The 22873-nt window shown below is 33.8% G+C and overlaps 1 protein-coding gene across 6 annotated transcripts in view; it reads right to left on the bottom strand.

Annotated features, from left to right (window-relative positions):
- The window catches only part of CNOT4 (CCR4-NOT transcription complex subunit 4), a 153324-nt gene that overhangs the window by 32929 nt on the left and 97522 nt on the right, over nucleotides 1–22873 (bottom strand). For 4 of the 6 annotated variants that reach the window (XM_030932501.1, XM_030932502.1, XM_030932503.1 and 1 more), the window contains exons 8-10: nucleotides 10591–10648; nucleotides 8076–8325; nucleotides 6346–6843 (exon numbers count right to left, since the gene is read on the bottom strand). In XM_030932501.1, coding sequence (XP_030788361.1) covers nucleotides 6346–6843; nucleotides 8076–8325; nucleotides 10591–10648 — 806 coding nt within the window. Of the gene's footprint in view, nucleotides 1–48; nucleotides 1372–6345; nucleotides 6844–8075; nucleotides 8326–10590; nucleotides 10649–22873 lie in introns of those variants that run through there. The other 2 variants (XM_030932505.1, XM_030932506.1) reach the window with 1 other exon arrangement.

Genomic DNA, 22873 nt, shown 5'->3' with positions numbered 1-22873 from the left:
GGCTTCTTTTTTTGTATTCACATTATCCCCTTTCATATTTTTTTTTTAAACAAATTAAAGCATACCTTTTATCACAACGGTTAAAATATCAAGAGGAGGTATGACTTTCCCTTTCTTCCCAGATGCTTCATTTAGGCAGAATATGGCCATGTTTTCTGAATCAGCTTTTGTCCATTGTTCCGAACTAAGTACAGTTTCTTTTATTATCAGTTTTAAAACTATTTCAAGAAATGTGTTTTCAGAAATATCACTTCACATTATGTCCTAATAAAGTACTCCACTATTCTCTTGATTAAAATTATCTGTTACAATTTAGGTGGCCTAATTTTAGAGGACATCCAATCTCTTTTCTTCTGCCTTAGTCTCATTCTGGTCAGGTACTTATAATATTATCTTATTATCACATTTTAATTATTAAACAATGAAATTTCCAAAACGATAACCCACAGAATTACTGTTTGTTCAGTAACAATGTTACACTACTATGGTTGCTTTTCACATACAATGTTTACTCGGTATTCAAGTTTCAGATAAGTCAACTATAAACTGAAGTTCTGTTTTTGAGGCATTTCCTGGTATACTAGGCAGTGCATTAGAAAAGAGATTATATTGCATTTAGGCTATAATTATCTTTTAACCATCTACGCATAATTAACAACCATTCAAAAAGAAAGTGCAAAAGTGCAAAAGAGAGAGAACAAAACAGTTTCTACACATGTAATGCATATTATAGGATATAAATCTAGACAACTAAAAACAATCGCCAACAATATCCTTCTAAGCATTAAATGACACCACCGATTTTGTTTTATATGTATTCTTTCTTCTCAAGTATTCAAAGAATGCAACAGACATTATCTTGTTAATTTTCAAATTTTTCAGGAGATTAGGATATTATTTTTTCACAAACCAGAAAACAAGGTACTACCATTACCTTTGTATAATTTTTTAATAATAGAGCCAAAATAAGAACAATTCTAGCTAATCTCACCTGGGATCTTAGTACTACAAGTTTTGTTTTTATGAGTTAGAAATAGTATCACTCATGAGAAACAATGCCAAAATTATTACACTAATAAATTATGTTAAAGGCCTAATGAAGAAATACTTCAGCAACTATGAGGTAACACGCTAGCTGTAGGCATCAGGAACGTTTATATTGGCTCTTTTGGGTGTATACATTAAATGCAAAATCATAAAGGAATCATGCAAAAATCCAGTTGCCCATGCAAGCACCCCAGAGTCTAATCCTCTCCTCTCAGTTCTGTTGTCAGGCCACAGTAGTGTGGAGACTTGTAGGCTGCTGTCCTTGTTGTAATGAATGGGAAGAGGCTGACAGTGGCATGGTCGAAACCTTCACCTCTTCTTCCCCTGTGGAAAAGTCAGTCATGGTCTAGTTATGGGTGACTAGATTTGTTAACAGTCCCTTTAAAAATGATTTCAATATTTGGAATGCTGATACATATATAAAATACATGCTTAATGTTTGGAATCCAGGTGTGAAACAAGACATGAATTTTAAAATATAAACTTATCAAGTACCTGGAAAGTAGTTATATTCTAAATATATCCTGAGTAATATTGTGTCAGAGATAAGAACAAATATAATAGATTTAGTATAAATATACTACCAAAAAAAAAAAAAAGACCAGGAAAGCCATTCTTTTCCAAGCCAATTGGACCTCTTATAGATACTCCTAATAAATGGTAAATATTAATAGTATTTTGTGAAAAAATTAAACCTTGCTTTACAGAAGTGAAAACTGATTTTTAAAAGAGAAAAATTATAAATCCATGTTTTAAAAGCATAAATTATGTACTAGAAAAAAAATGAAATAATACCTATAAATATTAACTTAGTAAATTAACATACAGCATCTGAAAATTCAAGTTTACCTTTGAAGTAACTGAAAAATAGTAAAATGCATCCAATTGGCTGAAATAGTACAATGATCCAATTGACTGAAAATGAGATGACTACTTCTAGGTCAGAGAATTACAGATGAATGAGATCAGTTATCCTGATTATAACTGATAATTATTTGACTACAAGTGACTTGTTTCACACATGACTCAAAATTCAATCAAGTCACTGTTAAAACAGTTCATAAACAAAGAAAATTTAAAGAAAAATGTCCTCTCAAAAGTAAAGTTTAAATTAACAAAAACATGAAAAAAAAAATCCAATCCTAAACAGTTATCAAATATTTTTTGAGGTATATCTTGAAACAACAATGCTTACTGACTTATGTTTTCCAAATAATTTTTAACATCATGGAATAAAAACAACTTGGCAGAGTTTTTTTTTTTTTTTTAAACAAATCTGCAAAATTACATTTGGAAAGATAACTGACAAAGCAGAAAAAGAGTCTGTCAATCCATATAACAGGTGATTTTGTAGTTTTTCAGTAAATTGGCAAAGATTCTTATAAACCCCAAGTACATAGCAATGAGGTTGTGTAAAGCAAATTTCAGACTAGAGTTCTTAGTGAGAAAATGATATTAATAAGGACTAAGAAAGAGACTGATTTCCATCAAGTCGATAAACTTTATTTTGTAACAATAGGCCATACACCCCTGAGCTGGGCCAATTTGTCTCATGAGTTGATACTGTTGATAAAACGGGACTTGCAAGTGTGTGAGAGCAAAAATCAATTACCACGGGAAGAAAGCCAAGTTAAAGCACATGCCAGTGATCTTCATTTATGAAGGAGGGCATCATTGTAGTGCAAAAACATTTCCATTGTTGAATTTGAGATCTAAGTTCTTATCCTAATTCCACTAGTAATTGAGTATGTGACCATTAACAAATTATTTAAGCTTTCTGAAACACAGCTTTGCTATTCCTAAAATGAAGGAACTGGACAAAATAAAGTCACTTTTTAGGACAAGGTAAATAACTTTTTAGAAAGAAAGCACATGGTTCCAATAATAAAGAAAAGATCTGAATGAATTTACTATACCTGCCCATGAATCAAAATTTCCCCCAAGAATATTTATTTTAAAAATCTTTCTAAACTTAGTAAACCAAATGCTGCTAAAAAAGGTTTCACCTAATTAAGGAAATAACTACTAATTTTAAACACAAAAAAAGTTTTCCATTAGACCAAAAAAAAGGGAAGCTGCATTTCTGTCAAACCTCTGGCAACTGTTTTTCCCATGATAGGTTTCAGATATATCAATCTTTAATAATTCACTGAACAAACCAAAAATAAAAATTTAAGTACAAATATATAGTAAGTAGACATTGTATTTGTATGACATGTAGGTGACTGCCATCTCTGATTTGCTCATATAGGTCAGAGACCATATTTTGCTCTACATATTTAGAGAATAAATATACATATGCCTTTCCAGAGTGTAGAATTAGTTTAAAATATTGTCTAAGTATATCTTAAAGTAGCAGGTCCCACTGAAACAAGTATGTACTCTCTCCATTACTGAAGCATTTAGTGACAGCTGCCCTGTGTAAGGTATCATGATAACTGCTAGAAGATACAAAGTTGAATCCGTTTCAATAGTTCAACTCAGGTGCAAGTGAGTTACAACTGGTGCAAGTGAGTTACCTAGGTATTAAATTGCTTCAAATTAGACATAGTTAAGATGTATATAGTTTTCCAGGTTTTCACTTTCTGTTATTTATAACAGTTACTGAAAATCCTAAATCTTCTGGCTACAATTACATAGCTATTCTGCTCTGAGGCTTAGCACATTCCTGAGGCATCTACCAAATATTTATAATCCATGAGAGGATTCTGGTGTGTGAGACTCTTGATAAAAAATTTTAAAATGTCGGTATATTAAAACTAAAATTTCTCTAGTCATCAGAGCCTTAAAAATAACCTTATAATAAGCTTAACCATAAGTCACCATTTAAATACCAAGAAAGTCTGCATAGCCTAAAATTGAAAATCTAAAATAAACTCTCCCACCCCCTACCAAATAGAACAATGATTCAGAACCTAAAGATGGTAACTACATTTTTAGCATCTCTGGAAAAAAAAAAAGTTTTTAATGCTCTATGGTTGAGTATATGGTAAAAATTTTAAAAATCAAAACAAAATCCACAAAGATAGGACCATAATTTAATGCCACATTTTTCCCATAAAGCATCTACTTTAGATGAAGATTTTAAATGACCAACACAAGGACAACTAAACTTACTAATCAGCGATTTCTCATTACCAGTGTGGCATTCCGAGAATATTGGTTTGAAATATAAGGGTTAAAACTACTCTTCAGTGCTAAGGAATAATATGATGACTATGAAATTGGAAGAAAATCAAAGATCATCATGTAATAAGTCAAATAAAAGCACAAAAAGAAGACAGCTAATAACTAGAATCCCATAAAGGCATCCTACTTCCTATCATTCCAAGTCCATGCCATTTTGTCTCATTGTCAAGAGTTTCTCGTCTTCTCATCCATTATATCTATACAGTTTAAGAAGCACCTAGTGTTATAGGAGGTAGCTGTATTACTTCTCAATGTAATGGCATACTAATTCCTGCCTCTATGCCTTTACTCAGGAGGTTTCCATCAACATAAAAGGCCTTTCCTCTTCCCCTGCTCCTAACCCAAATCTAAGATACGATAGTAGGGATCAATTCCTACTTATTCAGTGAAGCCTCATGAAGAATTACAGGGTACATTGATGTCTCTCAGATTCCAGTATCATACATATAGTTACCACTTTCATACATTATTTTAGTCTCTCCAACTATATTTTAAGTATGTGGAAATTGTATCCATATCTTAAACATCTTTAATATTTCCCACATGGCCTAATTCATTGATGGGCAAATACGAACCCTCATATTCACTGTAATTGGTCTAATTTTTAAATGTTTTGATGATTTGGGGGAAACTTTTAATTAATGTTATAATTGATTATGAGAAACACTACTAGTAATTAAAATGCCACATTTCTAAATGATTAAAGCAAAATGAAAGAAAATTACATTCTAGTATGCTATCTTGAATGGAAGGAAATAAAAGGAGAATTTGGAACTGAACACATTGTTTCACAAGTATCATGTAGAAGAAAAGGACTGAAAAATGTCACTCTGGGTTACCTACTACCATTAATTAAATGAACAAATAAGAGTCCCATCACTGTGCAAGTCACTGCATTAGGTGCTACCAGGCTTATGTAAATTAACTTCACTGTATCAATGGTTAATTTCACTATGTCAACAGCCACAGACTATACTCTCTTAACCTAGCTACTTGTCTAGAACATGAAATATTGTCAGTCCCAAAGGGAATAGGGATAAAGAACTTTGATAGACCTCTGTAAATTCATCTATCAGCTTTGCTAAAAACAAGAGAGTAAACGCCTTGCTGCTGATGAAAGCATCCTATTACTATAATACTGTGCCATGCCATACCTGACAAGGGATAACAATAAATTGTATGAATTATGTGAAGAACTATTCTAACAGAGTGAGAAACTATTGTATTCTACTTGAGAGAATCATGATTCTATTTCACTTGAGAGAATCAGGAGAGGAACAAACTTTTTTTAATATCGTCTCTAAAACCAAAGTTAAATGAGAACACTATTAACAAGAATGACTCCCTTGGATAAAGAAGATACTTCATCTAAAAAAATGTTATATAGAATCTTAAAACCCAAAAGTTCTGAAACCTTCAAGGGTAGCAGTACAAAACCAGAAGTATTTTGGCATCAAACTTACATTACCTTATATATACTTCATATTTTTCCCTAGAAATAAAAACATGGCAGATCAAACGGGAAAGTGTCTTTCCTTGAACAATTTCTCTTTCACAAAAGGTGTATGTCTGAGACATATGACATGCTGGTAAAACACTAATAATCAGAGTTCTCAAGTACTTTATTTATAGCTCAGTTTTGATGTGTGTGTATGTGTGTATCAGTCAAAACAAGTAACTGCCAAAAGTGGATAGAGAGTGGCTTTATCCCTCATGCTCTCATTAATTATCATTAAAAAAATGTTTTTAACCATTTTACTTTAGAATATAAAATCTTAATTTTCACCACGGTGTTGGACTTTATAGTACCATAACTTCAGAGACCATTTTCTTCTTTTTCATTTAAATACCACATGAAAGTTTGGTAATTATCCTATCAAGTAAAATGCTTCCAAACAATAAGTATAATACTCCACCATCCTTATAAAGCTCAATATTACAAGGCATCCATCTAATGAAAAATATACTTTAGATTATGATACAGACTAATCTTTCATAGAAATTTCCAAGATATTAATACTCTGTTATTCAACAGTTCCTTCCCTATCCACCCAACAACCTGAAAATATGAGTTATTCAAAAATTCTCAAAGGCTTTAAATGAACCTACCTGCTACAGGGATCCCTCCCAGACCTGTGTTGTGCTGTGGCGGGAGATTCAAGTCCAAGAAATTACTATTTGAGGTGGGGTTTGCTGTGTGGTTCAAGTGCATGATGCTATTGCGTGGAAAGGCCATCCAAGGATAGCGGGCTGCCTGGCCTGGAAAACTGAATGAATTATAAACCGCTCGGTGCTGCTGAAATTGAGGGAACCTCTGGGGCAAGACTGAAAAGGTACTATTGAGAGAATTGGCATTTGTAGCTGCAGCAGGATGCAGGAATCCAGAGCCTGGACCTTTGGCGGTTGTAGTGTGTGAAGAGGAGTTCTGAAGAGATGTGGGTGAAAGGGAAGGTTGGTCTTGAACGGACAGTTCCTTCTCAATCAGGTCTGCTAAGGCTTTTCGAGTGACATCGAAGGGATCAAAACCCAAGTCATCCTCTGGTTGTTTAGAAGAACCAAAGCCAAAAGCTGCTTGCCAGTCTGTAGAGGATGATACTGGGATTGTTTCTGTTGGGAAGAAAAATAGTGATGAATATCAGATACACAGCTCACTTTCGTACTTAATAAGTACCCACGCTACTAAAAGTTAAACATGTCATATTACAAATTAAGTATGTGCAAAATCTATGTGACTTCTTAGCACATTAAGATCATAGAATTACAAAAGGCCTTATATACTTCTAGCAGTTACTTAACTCTTAAGCTACTAGCTTCAAAAACTGAATGATATAGACTGATTTTGCTAATCAAAGGAAAAAATGTACTTGACACTCCAATTATACTCTCAACCATTCATAATCAAAACCAACCTAAGTCACTTTCATGAAATAAAATAATAAATATAATTTAACAGATTTTAATTAGTAAAGTTTATTTTTTAAATGTATTTATCAAAGTACAAATAATTTTGAATATATGCTTTCTATACTAAGAAAAAATACAATTTAATTAAAAATTATTTATATTAATCCTTATAGATTTTTGGAATTTTCTGCTCTGTAGGTGCTGCTGTCAATATTACTTTTATGCCACTTTTCATAGTAATAAGAGAATTTAGAATGGATAAAAATGGAAATGGTTCAAAAATACCATTTAGTAGTAACATAACTGTTACTACTAAATAACTTACATCTTTGTCATCTGGGGGGAAATCTTAAACACAAATCTAATTAAATAAAAATACCTATCTAATTAAAAATCTAAGTCCTTGCCAGGTGCAGTGCTTCATGCCTGTAATCCCAGCACTTTGGAAGGCTTGGTTGGGAGGATCACTTGAGGCCAGGAGTTCAAGACCAGCCTGGGCAATATAGCAAGACCCTGTCTCTACAAAAAATTAAAAAATTAAACAGGAGGCTGAAGTGGGAGGATCACTTGAACCCAGGGTGTGAGGCCACGGTGAGCTAAGATCGCGCTACTACACTCCAGCTTGGGTGAGACAGCAAGACCCCCACCTCCAAAAAGTAAAAATAAAAATAAAAATTCCCAAAGGAATAAGCTTTTTACTATTGGTAAAATAATATAACCCTTTACTTCTGGAGAAATCTTTTAATAGAGTAATTTCTAGGTCACACAACTATGTATCTAACCACCTAATTCCATGTAGTTTAAATATTTACATTTTTATTAAAAGAGAACAGAGAGGCAAAAGATAAAAATATATCCACTAATGAGTTTCATGTTAGTCTGTCAACAATATGTTAAGAGCATAATTACTAATACTAGGTACTATTGTTATATACCTGATGTGAAGAGGCTCTGTGGTTCTGGTGCTGTAGGCCAGTCACTGGATGTCTGTGGGGAGCTGGGGAAAGGAGGAAGCCCACTTGGGATAGGGTTGGGATGGCGAAAATTGTCTGAGAATAACGACTGTGACTCTGTTACTGCCCCTTCAAAAGGGGACCGTGCACTGTGATTGGATGAACTGATGGGGATGACTGGATTGGATTTTGACAAACCAGGTGGTGGTGAAGGCGTATCACTGTTAGATATCTGAATAAAAAAGGAAAACAAATAATAACTACATGTTTATACATTTTAGTAAGCCACAATTAAAAAGTTTGCAACTAAATGTATTAGAATAGTGCTTTGCAAACTGTGGTACTTGAAGATGTTTTAATGAAAGCATGAAGTTTCAGAAAAATCAATTAAATCATTAACTTACATATATACTCTTTAAAAAAATTAGTCTGCCTGAAAAGATTAAACTAGTCTCTCTTTTTTTTTTATTTTGAGATGGAGTCTCGCTCTGTTGCCCAGGCTGGAGTGCAGTGGTGCACTCTCGGCTCACTGTAACCTCAGCCTCCCGGGTTCAAGCAATTCTCCTGCCTCAGCCTCCCAAGTAGCTGGGACTACAGGCGCGTGCCACCACGCCCGGCTAATTTTTTGTAATTTTAGTAGAGACGGGGTTTCACTGCGTTATCCAGGATGGTCTCGATCTCCTGACCTCATGATCCACCCGCCTCGGCCTCCCAAAGTGCTGGGATTACAGGCATGAGCCACCGGGCCCGGCCGTCTCCTCTCTTTATACAACCTTACTTCTCTCACTACCAAGAAGATAATACTTCTCATTCGGGATTTTACTATAGTATTTTGCTCGAGTGAAAACTTTCCAGAAACCAAACACAAATTATTAGAAATACATGGATCGGTGATAAGAGAGTGACTGACTGTAATGACTAGATCATTTTACATGCTAGGTGATTCTCAATATTTTAGTTTTCAAGAAAATTAAAGAAAGATCTAAGTTGTTTCCAAACACATCATTAAAAATAATTTTACATAATAAATCTTTCTATGATTTTTAGGTATTTAATTCAGAAGAAATTGAAAGACTTGAGTGATACTGATATAATACTCCTCCTTCCATCTACCTATTTATATGAACAAAATATCTCAACACATCTTAGAAAAATAAAAAACACGACCAGATTGCTGCTGCAACTTGGCTCTTTTACCAATAGGTAAAATTCATCTAGAGATACACAAAAACCAATTTTAAAATGGCCCTATTCTTCATTAAGAGATGAATTTTCAATATAATTTTACTATTTATTACTACTTGTTTCATGGTTTTTAAAATTAAAATCTACATTTATGTATAGTGTCATCTCAATACTACTAATAAAATTCAGAAGACAAAAACTGGCATTTGAAGTCTGTGACCGCAAAAACATCTTTATTTCAATTCAAAAATGTATATGCCTATTTTTAAGAGAAGTATATGCTTTTCAAGCAAAAACTATACTGCATTAAGATAAAACTCTATAACAGAGAAAAATTAGTTCACAGAGAAAAAAATGTAAAACGTCTGATTGTTAAAGGAGAGTATGTGTATTTTTTTAAATGGATAACAGGATAATAAAACATGATTATGATCAAAACATTATGATGGGATATCAAAACATTAAACTTCTCAGATACCAGTATTTCTAATATGCTGGAAATTACATCCTTTGCAACTACTTTTAAGCTGTAAAAAAATTTAATGTGCAACTAAAATATACAAGGGGATATACAGATTTCCACATTCTTTTACAAAATGTGTCAGGAAAACATTTGGAAAAGCATTGTATTTTAGATCTCTAAGTTTTTCACAAATACTGTGGAGGACTGGCTCTTCTTTATGGAAGGGACTAAATTACATTTATTTTACCAATGTAAGAAGATGTATAGAAACTCAAGGAGTGAAAAACTAGCAAAAAAAAGGTCCCTGAGCAATAAGAAAAGATGACATAAAGCATGCTCTAATGGTCAGCACTCCACTCAGTTTCACAGTAGATTCAACTTTGAACAGCTTATCTGGCTTATCATTTCAAAGCTGAAAGTCATTTGGGGGAAATAAGAAGGGAAAAACTGTTAGGAACAAATACACTTGACTGAAACAGAAAATTAAAGTAGACAGCAAGGGGCAAGGGGACTATGTAGTGTAGGAATACAATTCTTAAAAGCAAGAACTCAGAAGGCATGCTAGCCTGGGACCATTTGGCACAGGGTCAAGAAGACCAATAACATTAGTAGACTCTAAAGATAATAGTATCTGGTCATAATGATAATTCTGAGTCATTAAAAAAGTGTTAAACTGTGCTCTATATATTCTGGGGGGAAAAGGCTAATTATAATATGATTAATAAAGATGAGCATCAAAAGTGTTTTTAAATTGTGTCAGTAAAGTATTTTTAGAAAATTCACCTGCATGGAATACCTCGCTTTCGGAGTATGACAAATAAATCAAGTGATACTGTATTCAGATCTTACCTGCTGGGAATTATCACCATTCCCTATACTGAGAGAATCTGAAGGTTTGTCAATGGGGCTGTAAAAAGAAAACAAATAGAATAAAATCAGAATAAAGTCCTTCTCCTACAATAAAAACAAACTCCTCAAAAGCCAAAAAAAAAAAAAAAAAAAAAAAAAACCAGACACTTTACCATCTTAACAAATGTTTACTGAGGTACTGGGAAGCAAAACATTGATTAAATGTTGAGGACACAAAGAAGTACAGGTTGAGCATCCCAAATCTGAAAATCCAAAATGTGAACTGCTTCAAAATTTGAAGCTTATTGCACGCTGACGTGACACTCAAAGAAAATTGGTCACTACAGCATTTCAGATTTCAGATTCTCAGATTTGGAGTGTCCACCCAATAAGTATAATGCAAGTATCCCAAAATTCAAAAGAAAAAAAATCTGAAATCCAAAACACTTCTGTTCCCAAGAATTTTGAACTAGGGATACTCAACCTGTATAAAATCTCTACCCTTAAGGAACTTACATTCTAATTAGAGTCTCCAACAACAATGGGTAAAACAATAGCTTATAGGGGAAAAAAGGCACTGCTTACAATTAATAGATCAAAAGTCTAATCTACCATTTATTTTTGTGCATGTGATAAACATATTCCCCATTTCAGCTTTTGAAATAATACTGACATTTTTCTAGGTGTTTGACAGAGGGCATAAAAGTTATTTAAATATTCTCTATAGGTTTTTAAGAGCAATGTTTTATTTTAATATTTCTATACACTAATCAACCCTAGAGAAGGCATGTCAAATGAGACAAAAGAAACATTTTTGGGCAAACTACTGATTCAAACAAAAACATTAACATTTTATTTTCATATAGAGAAAATGTAGCACCATGGTAAAGTAAGAGAATCACTGACTTCAAATCCATTTTATCTTGTCTGACTTAAAGACAAAATAAAATCTCTATAACTTTGTGCTGCAACAGTGTACTGATATCATTCCTATAACTAACTTTGACTCAGCACATGAACAAAAATAGTTGTGTGTTGCTTAATGATGGGATACATTTTGAGACATGCATTGACAGGTGATTTTGTCATTGTGGAAACATTAAAGTGTGCACTCACATAAACCTAGATGGCATGGTCTATTATACACCGAGGCTATATAGTGCCTACTGCTCCTACACTGCCAACCTGTACAGCATGTTACTGTTTTGAACACTGTAGGCAATGTAACATAAGGGTAAGCATTTGTGTATCTAAATAGAAAAGGTACAGTGAAAAAGTTATTTATAATTATATAGAACCACCATTGTATATGTGGTCCATCCACTGTTGACCAAAACAAAACATTGTTATGCAGTACATGACTATCGTTACTCAAATGTGTTGTTCTGATACTGTGTTATGGGAAAAAAATTAAGATTCCAAATTTCTTAAAATTATTTTATTCCCTGAAAATATATACGGAGTCCCCTTTCAAATAGATAACTTACTGGTACCATATTTAATTGCTCTAAAAAAAAAATCTAACAAGGGCTAGTACCCAATCTGAGTTCCAGGTGCATCTTCTGCAGACAATGCCAGATGTTCTTGATCATAAGCAAACAGATTTGAAATTTACTTGAAGAGCATTTTTACTTACTATTCATAAACAGCAATAAATCAATGAATATTAAGTAATGTGGGTAATGCAAACAGTTTAAAGATATAGCCCTGAGCCCACTAAGTTTAGAAGTATTGGAGGGAAAGAAGATAAGTGCACAAAGAAGGTTAAGTACAAACATCAGCCAGTGCTTGCTATCAAATGAACTGTTTAAACAAACAAACAAACAAACAAACAAAAATGCCATAAATCTTTAGAAGAAAGCAAAGCTACTACAAGTGGGGCAACTAGGGAAAGTTTCCTAGGGGAGTTCAAATTTAAGTAGGTCCTTAAAAAGATTCACCCAGCAGGAGAAGAACGGGGGAAAGGGGAAAGAACAGCATTAAAGGCAGGAATACCTCCTGTGTCAAGGGTCAAAATGTCGGAGACAGTGTTGCGAGAGCTAAATATTTAGTCTAGCTGACAAATGGGATAGCTGGAATAATAATGAAAGGTAAGGACAGAAAGGTAAACACAGGTTAGGCTCCAGAGGCCACAGAAATGACCTAAATAAGCAGTGTTTTAGAAAGATTAATTCGGTGGCTGAACATAATAGCGATAATCTGAGATAAACTTGCACTATACTTACACTATGGTAATAAGGGCTTCAAGTTGAGAGAAAAGAGGTAATAATAGAAACAAAAGGCTAAAAGAAAGATATTACAAAGGACAATTTCTAGTGTTTGGATCTTGCTTCATCTTCCCAGCCACCACCCAATTTAGTGTTTCCATAACAGCACTAAATAATAATTTTCAATATAAATGAGGTCAGTCTTCCTAACGGCCAGGACAACATATGAAAATATTACATAAAAAATAAATCTTAAGGATGTTTCTGGATTACGACTAATTAGAGTAACTTATATCACCTTGTCCACCATCCCAACTGCAATTTCCTAAGCACTGATTCGTAATACTTTATGCTCTATCTGGGAAAGTTTTATGAAAGATGTTTTAAAATTTGTAGATTGTGTTATCTATCCGATAATAGCTGCTGAAAAATCAGGATTATGGCAAGAAACCAGTAAAGGTATGTTCTACTTAGTTTTACTATATTCTTCTCAATTTATTTTAACAATAACAAATTAAGGGAATAATAAATGAAAAGCTTAAAGAATAAAGCTATAACTAGTAATTATTTTATTTTCTATGTGGGCTATAACAAGTCAATTATAGTTACTCCTGGTATTATATTAATAATTGGAACTATCAGTGGAAAAGAATAAAAGAAAGATAGAAGAATCCCTGAAAATACATGGGTAACCCCAATAGAAAGAAAAACTATATTTACAAATTTCAAAAAATGTGAACTCCTTGTTTCTCTAATGGTTGGAGAGAAAATAGTTATCTCGAGACTACGACCAACAGGTCAGAGTCCTCACAACTCCACTGGCATCAGATGTAGAACTTCCTTCCTCATTAAGCACTGAGTCTCCTTAAGCTGTGGTCATATGAATAAATTTCTTTTACTTTCAGCATCCACCTACCCATTATCATGCCAAGAGGGTAACTGCTAAGAAAATAAAAACTTTAATAAATACCAGATTTACTTATGAAGAGAGTATTCCATGAAATGGACTATTCCCTGGTCAAAAATTGCCAGGTCCCAGTGTTATCAGATATAAGAATTTGGATGCACTAAGATAAATTGCACAGGGCTTTTTAAATTTAAAAACAAACAAAAAAACAATCAACCTCTTTCTACTGCACTAAACAAAATTACTTGCCATTTTGAAGCTAACGTTTTGTTGTTCATTCCATTTTCAATGGGAGACATTTTTTTAAAAAAACATTTGTACAGAACAAAGCAGTGGGGCAGAAGTTGCCTAGTGAGGGAAAAAGCTAGAAAGGTGTTTGAAAAATTGAAGATACCAATTCTATCCTCAAGGATAGAAGCAAAGAAAAGCAGATAATATAAACTGAACTAAAACAAAGAATGAGAGAGGCAAAAACAGAGGTTGACAACCATCTCTGAAAAGGCTAGGAGTTAAGAAGACTGACTACACCTGTACTTCACTCATACACTGAAACTGTCATGATCTGAGAAAGAGAAATCAAGTCCATAAATACCATGCAGCTCATTGAAAAGTACAGGATTCAAGTGGGACTAAGAAGTACTAAAAGGTAATCCAGTCTTATAACACGATCAAGATATTCCCAGAAGCCAATGTTGTATGTATAAATCCCTGTATATAAAAATTCAAAAACATGTATTTTCATACAAACGATATCACTAATTTTTTTTTTTAAGTTTCAGTCCTAAATTGTTTTAAAAATCCATAGTAAGACTGACTCCATCTTTTTTTTTTTTTTTTTTTTTTTGAGACAGAGTCTCGCTCTGTTGCCCAGGCTGGAGTGCAGTAGCACTATCTTGGCTCATTGCAACCTCCACATCCCAGATGCAAGTGATTCTTGCGCCTCAGCCTCCCAAATAGCTGAGATTACAGGTGTATGCTGCCATACCTGGCTAATTTTTGTATTTTTAGTAGAGGCGGGGTTTCACCATGTTGACCAGGATGGTCTCAACCTCCTGGCCTCAAGTGATCTACCAGGCTTGGCCTCCCAAAGTGCTGGGATTCAGGTGTGAGCCACAGCACCTGGCTGAGATTACATATTTCTCAGGAGCAAATATTTGTAAATTAACCCATAAGTGCAACAGAGCTTTTTAAAATATGTATATGCACAAAATATATACATATTTATTCATTTAAAGTAAAAAGTATATATCCGGACTCCATCACGGGAATTCTATTCAATTAGTCTAAATTGAGGCATCTGGTATTTGATGATCACTGCAACAAAGGAAGAGAAGAGGAACACAATGAAAAAGCATCAGGACTCCTGAAAGTCTCTCAAATTATTAGATTTCACAAGTAGAAGGAAATCATTAAAATCAAATTTAAATACTTTGTTTTACAGATAAAGAAATCAAATTCAGAACTGTCTGCAAACAGGTAGTCACTGACACAGCTGGGTCTCAGTTTGGATTTGTAAATGTTCAGCCAAGTTTTGATTTCTTCTAACTTGCTCCAAAGGCAATGCTTGAATTTTACTTTCTTTTACTACTTCCTTAATAGTGATGATTGCTTTTAAACATTTGCAACATAAACCAATTACAGAGTAGAAGAATCAAAGAAAAAACATTTTCAAGGAGGAGGGTGGACTAAAAATAAGAAGGTTTAGTTATTCTGCTTACCAAATTCAAAAGCAAAACAGTCAAAGTGACTTACTGATTTTTAGTTACATTTTAAACAAAAGATAAAATTTACTTACACTTTAAACATAAAATTTACATAAGGATAAAAGTCAATATAACAGACATCTCCAAATTTCACTGTCATGTTACTGTATACACAAATACATATTCATTTTGCTTCTAAATTAAATACTCCCACAGATAATCATTTCAAAGAATCTATCTTAATTTTACTGTTTACCAGAGTCCCTAAGTAATTCTGAGATATATTTAAACACTTGCTAACACAAAGGATATATTTAAGTTATCAACAGGTAAAACTTGCCTTTACAGAATATACTTTGACACAGGCTTCAAATACACATTAACATTTAAAGTATTACTTTGCTACTAAAACATGGCCACATCTAAGTGGTATAATTAGCTATTAACAGAATAAGAAGCTGGGTGCAGCACCACGTGCCTATAGTCCCAGTTACTCAGGAGGCTGAGGCAGGAGGATCACTTGAGCTCAGGAATTAGAAGCCAGCCTGGGCAACACAGCAAGATCCTGTCTCTTTAGAATAAATAAAAAAATAATAATAATAAAATAAAATGGCACGAAAAATACGCCTCATTAAACCTAGAATGATTGTAGTTGTGTAAATATGATTTTAATTAGAATTTTCTCATAATCCCATGATCTACTTAACACGAATGAAAATAAATGTTTTGGTAACTATTAAGTACAAAGAACTTGTTTTTAATAGTAAGGTCAAAATATGGACATCTACTATCCTAAACATATCACAAAATGTGGTAACCTTTCAAAAACAGCAAGTCTCCACTTATTCATAAATTCTGTATTTCAGTAATACACTTAATCTTTTTAAAAGATTTACATTTAAGTTAAACCTAGACACACTTCTTATTTGCTTTACTTTTATTCTAGTAAATAAGGACACATACAACCCTATCTTTAACTGCCCTTTAACCCCACACTCATTCCACTCCACCCTCTGGAACAAATGCTTTAGACAAGTGGTTCTAACTTCTTTTTTGGCCATATTCTAGTTAGGTGGGGCAAGATATCCCAGTTCACTTACTAGTTTTTCACTGTATATGCACATGTGCACTAACTCTGTATATAGCCAAATACAACATAGGAAGAAAACTTTTTAAGAGAAATAGGAAGATTCTGAGATATAAACTCAGAAAAATCTAGTAATCCACTGATTTTAATGTAAATATAAAATCTTAGCAAACTTTAATTCACCTACTTAATTTACTAGTCCATTTCTCATGGCACCTGACCATATTTTGAGAATCACTGCTTTATTCCACTCCTGAATTCACCTCTAATCTATCTAGAGGTATCAGCAGACCAGTGCCCTCTACACCAATATTTAATTGATAACTATTTTTAGGTCAGTCCTCTCGCTCAAAAAATGTGCACAGGTACAAAATTTTACATAAAATTTCAGTGTTTACAAATATCCTGAGGCCTATTCATAATCTAACAATCTCTGCTTGAGACTTTTTTCTACAAATATATGAACTATGCCTTTTCTAAATCTCAAGAGTTTTACCAAATAATGTCAGGGTATGAGAACAGAATTCATGCAGTGACCACTCCCATTCTGCTGAATTAATAAGGTACTCTGACTATACCTTCAGTCTATCAGAGATTATACTTGATTTTCAGTAAGGATATAGCTGTAATTTTATTTTAAAAGATGTATACTCCTCAAATGTAATAAAAATTGATAAATTCCTACAGAAGCTTCACTTTCACCATTTCTCTAGCTAATCCATTACTGCCACCAATCTGTGGCTCAGAGAAAGTTTTGCTAAAAATAACATCGATTCCTTGGAATTTACAATCCATCCACTACATCTGTCTTCAGGTAATAAGCCTCAAGCACCAGAGATTTTCAAAATCAAACTACATAGTTATGGCATAGTTTCATTTAAGTGAATTTGATTTATGTTTTAAAAACTTTTTCCTAAGAGTTGCTCTTAAGAATTTTACCTCTTCTAGACTGAAGAGTGGGAGAATGAGGGATGAGCTTGGACTTCAAAGTCACAGAGACTTTGATCAGAATCTTGTCTACTGCTTATTTGTGTGGGATACTGGTAAACTGTTTAAACTCTTTGAGACTTAGTTTTTTTACCTGTAGTAAGAAAACAATATATACCACACAGGCCTACTGAGGATATTAAATGAACACAGAAGACTCAAAACCTTTATTCCACCCTCGTTCCACCTAAGTCTAAAGCTGAACATCTCCATTTCCTCAATGATGGCTTGTTTCAGCCACAATAGCAAGTCATAACCATTTACACTGACTGATCCGCGTACCCCACAATTCTTGTAACTAGGCCTGCTCACTGTCTTGGGCACAGCAGCCTACCTAGTTACTATTCCTTTCACAGCTGGTACTTAAATAGCATCTCAATCTAAATGAAGATATTTCAAAGCGCCAAACTTAAAAATAATAAAATAGCCAGTCCTTAAGCATCATTACTGCAAGGCTTCATCACTTCCCACTCTCATTACTTGTATTCATCATTTCAAAGCAACTTATTCATAGCACATACATAGTTCAAAACTCATTATGACTGATACACTCTCGAATTCAAAATAATGAAGGGGAGCAGATGACAAATTCCTTTTTTAGAATTTTCTGCTCACTAGGTGAAACAGGAGCAAAATATATTATAGAAAAATTCACTTACTAACATATGTGTGTATACAGGGACCATGTCAGGACCATGTCAGGGTTCAGTGAGGATTAATAGCTATGGTACTCTTAAGATTTGTACTCTGGCTTAATTGAAAATAAGAGAAAATCACATTTTAAGCTTAGTGTCTCAATCTATAAGGTTCCAGGCTTTGCTTTCTTGCAATTCTTTCTGTAAAACTGCTACCCACTATCTAGGAATGCCAAGAAATGTGAAAATGAAACCTTTCTTTGAGTTTTTTTCCTAGAAAGTTTAAGTTTTAACTTACCTTGAAGAAGAAGAAACCTATCTCTTGGGTAGGACCTTGGAAGGAAAGAGTTACATTGCTCATCACTCTAATTTGCCAAGTCTTTCCTGTGAGAAGAAATCTTATCTAAAAATTCATCCCTACTACCTACTGCCTCTGTATCCCTACCCTGGGTGATAGCAGTGTGGAAGTGGAGACCAAAGCAGACAAAAAACTTCGCTATGACTGACAGCCAGCCAAAGGCTTACTCTCTGTAACTTGGGCCATTAATTGTCACTTAATAAATTTGAGTGACTGCATTAAAACAGAAAACACCCCCCACCTCACCCCGCAAAAAAAAAAAAAAAAGTTTCTATATCATGTACTTATGCAAAGCATGTACATCTATGTCAAAATTTGCTCTGGCCAGGCACAGTGGCTCATACCTGTAATCCCAGCACTTTGGGAGGCCAAGGCGAGCGAATCGCTCGAGCCCAGGAGTTTGAGACCAGCCTGGGCAACATGGTGAAACGCCATCTCTACAAAAAAGAAAAAAATTAACTGAGTGTGGTGGTGTGTACCTGTAGTCCCAGCTATTCAGAAGGCTGAGGTGGGATAATCATTTGAGCCTGGGAGGTCAAGGCTGCAGTGAGCTATGATCACATCACTGTGCTCCAGCCTAGGTGATAGCAAGACTCTCAAAAAATTTTGTTTATTCTGATCCCAGCTGAGGTTCTGCAGCACTGGCTTTGGGCAAAACTAGTAAATGAGTTTACTTGTTTTATATTTCCTCTTTTCCTCCTGTTTCCCCCTTTATAACTTGTGGCTTCTAGACATTCTCCTGCTACCAACACAGTTATGAATGTGCTCTATAGACTACCTGACTATACTTTATAATAAAAGGCAAAGTCAATAAAATATTAGCAGATCTATTAATAACTGATTACGAAAATAAGTAAATAATGTAGTTTGAATGTATGTCCCTACCAAATCTCGTGTTGAATTATAATCCCCAATGTTGGAGGTGGGGCCTGGTGGGAGGCATTTCAATCGTAGGGGTGGACCTCTCATGAATGGCTTGGGCCATCCCCTTGGTGATGATTAAGCTCTTGCTCTGAGTTCACAGGAGATCTGGTCATTTAAAAGTGTGTGGTACCTTCCCCCACAACCCCCTCCCTCTTGCTTTCGCTGTATATGATGTGCCTGCCTCCTGCTTTGCCCAGAAGCCAAGTGATGTCAGCACCATGCTTGTACAGCCTGCAGAACTGTGAGCCAATTGAATCTCTCTTCTTTATAAATTATCCAGTCTCAAGTACTTCTTTATAGCAATGCAAGAACAGACTAAACACAGTAAAAGCTAACTACTTGTTATAAATGCCAAAGATACTTTTGGTAAATTGCAATATTCATTTCTAATCTAAAGGAAAAGTCTCAATAAATTAGGAATAACAAGGTATTTCATATTGTGATTAAAAATACCTATCTCAAGTAAATGATCAAAATCATCCTTAAAGAGTAAATAAAACACTAGAGACATCCCCATAAAAGTAAAGTATGAGGCAAGAACACCTGCTAGTGCTACCAGTCTAACACTGTTTTTGCATTGTTTAGCCTAAGGATTTTTCAAATAGAAAGAGGTGGTAGGAGATCCAATACAATAAAACAGGAAAAAGAAAATCTTTCCTGAAAGGCACAAGAGAGATATGCTATGCTAATGGTTGGGAGAAGTCAATGTTTTGTTTTTGTTTTTTTGTAGAGACAGGCTTTGTTGTCCAGGCTGCTCTCGAACTCCTGGCCTGAAGTGATCCTCCTGTCTCAGCCTCACAAAGTTCTGGGATTACAAGCATGTGCCACCAGGCCCAGCCTCAGTGTCATAGAATATAAATTCTTCCAAAACCGATTTATAAATTCAACGTATTTTGAAACACAAATAATTGATCAACTGATTGGGGAAGTTCATCTCTATAACTCATATAAAACTTTTAAACACACAAATAAAACATGGGAAACATATAAACTCACAGTGCATAAAAAGTCCACTCTGTTAATCAAATACAAGTTAAAATGAGACTGCTTTTTTTGTTTATCAAATTGGCAAGTATGCAGAAGGAAAAAAAAATACCCAATTCAAGGAAATAGGTACTCTCATATTCTGACTCAGCAGTTCTATTTGCAGGAATAATCAAAGCTATAACCATTTATATGTTACAACCATATAACATTTATATGTAAAGATGTTCATGACAGGGTTATAAATAATAACAAAGTCAACACAACATACAACAGCAGAAGACTCGCTTAATAAATTTAAAATATGAACATATAGTGAAATACTATGTAGCCACAAAAAATTATGTTTTAGTGACATGGGGAAATTATTCATAATAATATATATTAGGTTTTCAAATGTAACAAACCAAGGTACTCTGTGTATAATGGTATACACACATTCACAAGAAGAAAAAAGACTAAGAAAATACACAATGCAAGGAATTAGTGTATAAGAAAATACATTAACACTTTACACATTTATATTTTACAATAATTTGTATTTATTCACGCATTCATCTTTCAACCTACTTATTGGGGTTCAGGATTGCAGGTGGCCAGAGCCCATCCTAGCAAATCAGAGGGCAAAGCAGGAATCAACCTTGGCAGGGTCCCCTCACACACATAAACACTCACACTTACTCACAATGGGATAATTTGGACATGTCAATTCACTTAACATGCACAGCTTTGGGATGTGGGAGGAAACCAGAGTGCCTAGAGAAAATCCACGCAGACATGGGGAGAACAGGCAAAGTCCACAGAGGCAGTGGCCCCAGCTGGGAATCCATTTTTTTCTCATCAACATTGTAACAAAACAACACTGAATGAAATGGCATTATTGGAGGGCATGCTATACACAAACCACTTTCAGTGAAAAGTTCTGGGTATTAAGATCATATGCAACATTTATTTTATTCTGTATGCTTTCATAAATTTTTCATATTTCCTTCAATAAAAACATATTAGTTTTATATTCAGAAGACAACAAATGTTATTTCAAAGAGATCATCTAAATTTTAAATTTTTGCTCTGAAATCACCAGGGGCTATAAAACCCAGAATATGACTTAAATTAGAATGACAACATTTTCAATGCAAACAATGATGTGCATAAATGTTAAAAGCATCTGAAATAAACCACTGTTTACTACAATAACTTCATTCTTATACCAAGCACTACAGAGATGGCAACCAGTAAGGTAAATAATAGCACATGGTTTGTCATAAAATAACCATACAAGGTTAGAAAAGGGTGGGTACAAAAGATTAAAGGAAAAGATCAAAGCTTGTCAAACCAGAAAGATCTGTTTTGACTTAGCTTTTATTCTTAGCTTTGATATAAACAAATTTTACATAGTTTGCTATACAGTAACTTTATATTTTGCTTTGTGGTCTATTTTATATTTATTTATATTTACTTATATTTACATACACATGTGCATATATGTTTATGTGTATAATTTGGCTTTTAATAATTTAAATAATCTTTACTATCAAAATGAATAAACACAGACTTCAAAATTTAAAGACAAGAATGTGTTTTTGAAGAAATGGACTCAGACAATAATCCATTTAGTTATTATTAGCTATATTTGAAAATAGTTCTTACATTATTTTAGCACCCAATAGACACTGGGCTATAATATTTAACACCTAGACATTAAAACAACATTCAAACAAATTTAACTTTGGAATTTAAAAAAAAAGAGCATCAACATAAATTAATTACATTTACTTTTAAAATTCATTTGATAAAAGTTAAACTTATCAAATAAAAAATAACAAAAATCCTAACACATCAAATTTAATGAAAGTTCAGAATAGAATAAAATCCCCAAATTATTATACTTATTAATATGATTTTCTGACAGGCCATAACAAAATATAATCCAAGATATGAAGATCACTATATCAGAATGAGACTCTCTAACTGAAGATTATAAATTTATTTAAGCATTGACACAATATAGTTTACCCAAAACCATGATGAGTAAGATTCTTAATATGGGATACTCCCTTCATTTATGGGATTTAAATAACTTTAGTGATTCCTGGAACTAGATATTCTTGAATATTTGTGTCACCAACACACAAGGCTTCCTTCAGATAACACCCACTTTCCCTTTTATAGTATTCTCCCCTTAATTATATCAAGAGAGACCTCAATTAGGTAATCAGAGCCTTTTAATCCTAAAATCTCTTAATTTTCTCTTTAACAAGGAAAGTATTCCCTGGGCTCAGAGTAGTCTGCAAATCACTGCGAAAGGTGAACCCATCAAAAAGCTAGTCTGAAGTGTTACCAGGGAAGAGTAGGCAGCAAACATTCAAACCCAGAAACTGTGACTCAACATTTCCCATAAAGCTAAACAATTCTGCATAAATGATAGACCTTGTCAACAAGGCTTTTGCCTGAAAAAGATCTAAAATGAAAAGAGAAGATCAACTGATAA

This window comes from Rhinopithecus roxellana, chromosome 6 (genome assembly GCF_007565055.1).
Source record: "Rhinopithecus roxellana isolate Shanxi Qingling chromosome 6, ASM756505v1, whole genome shotgun sequence".
Classification (NCBI taxonomy): domain Eukaryota; kingdom Metazoa; phylum Chordata; class Mammalia; order Primates; family Cercopithecidae; genus Rhinopithecus; species Rhinopithecus roxellana.
This window is presented reverse-complemented; position numbering and strand designations above follow the sequence as displayed.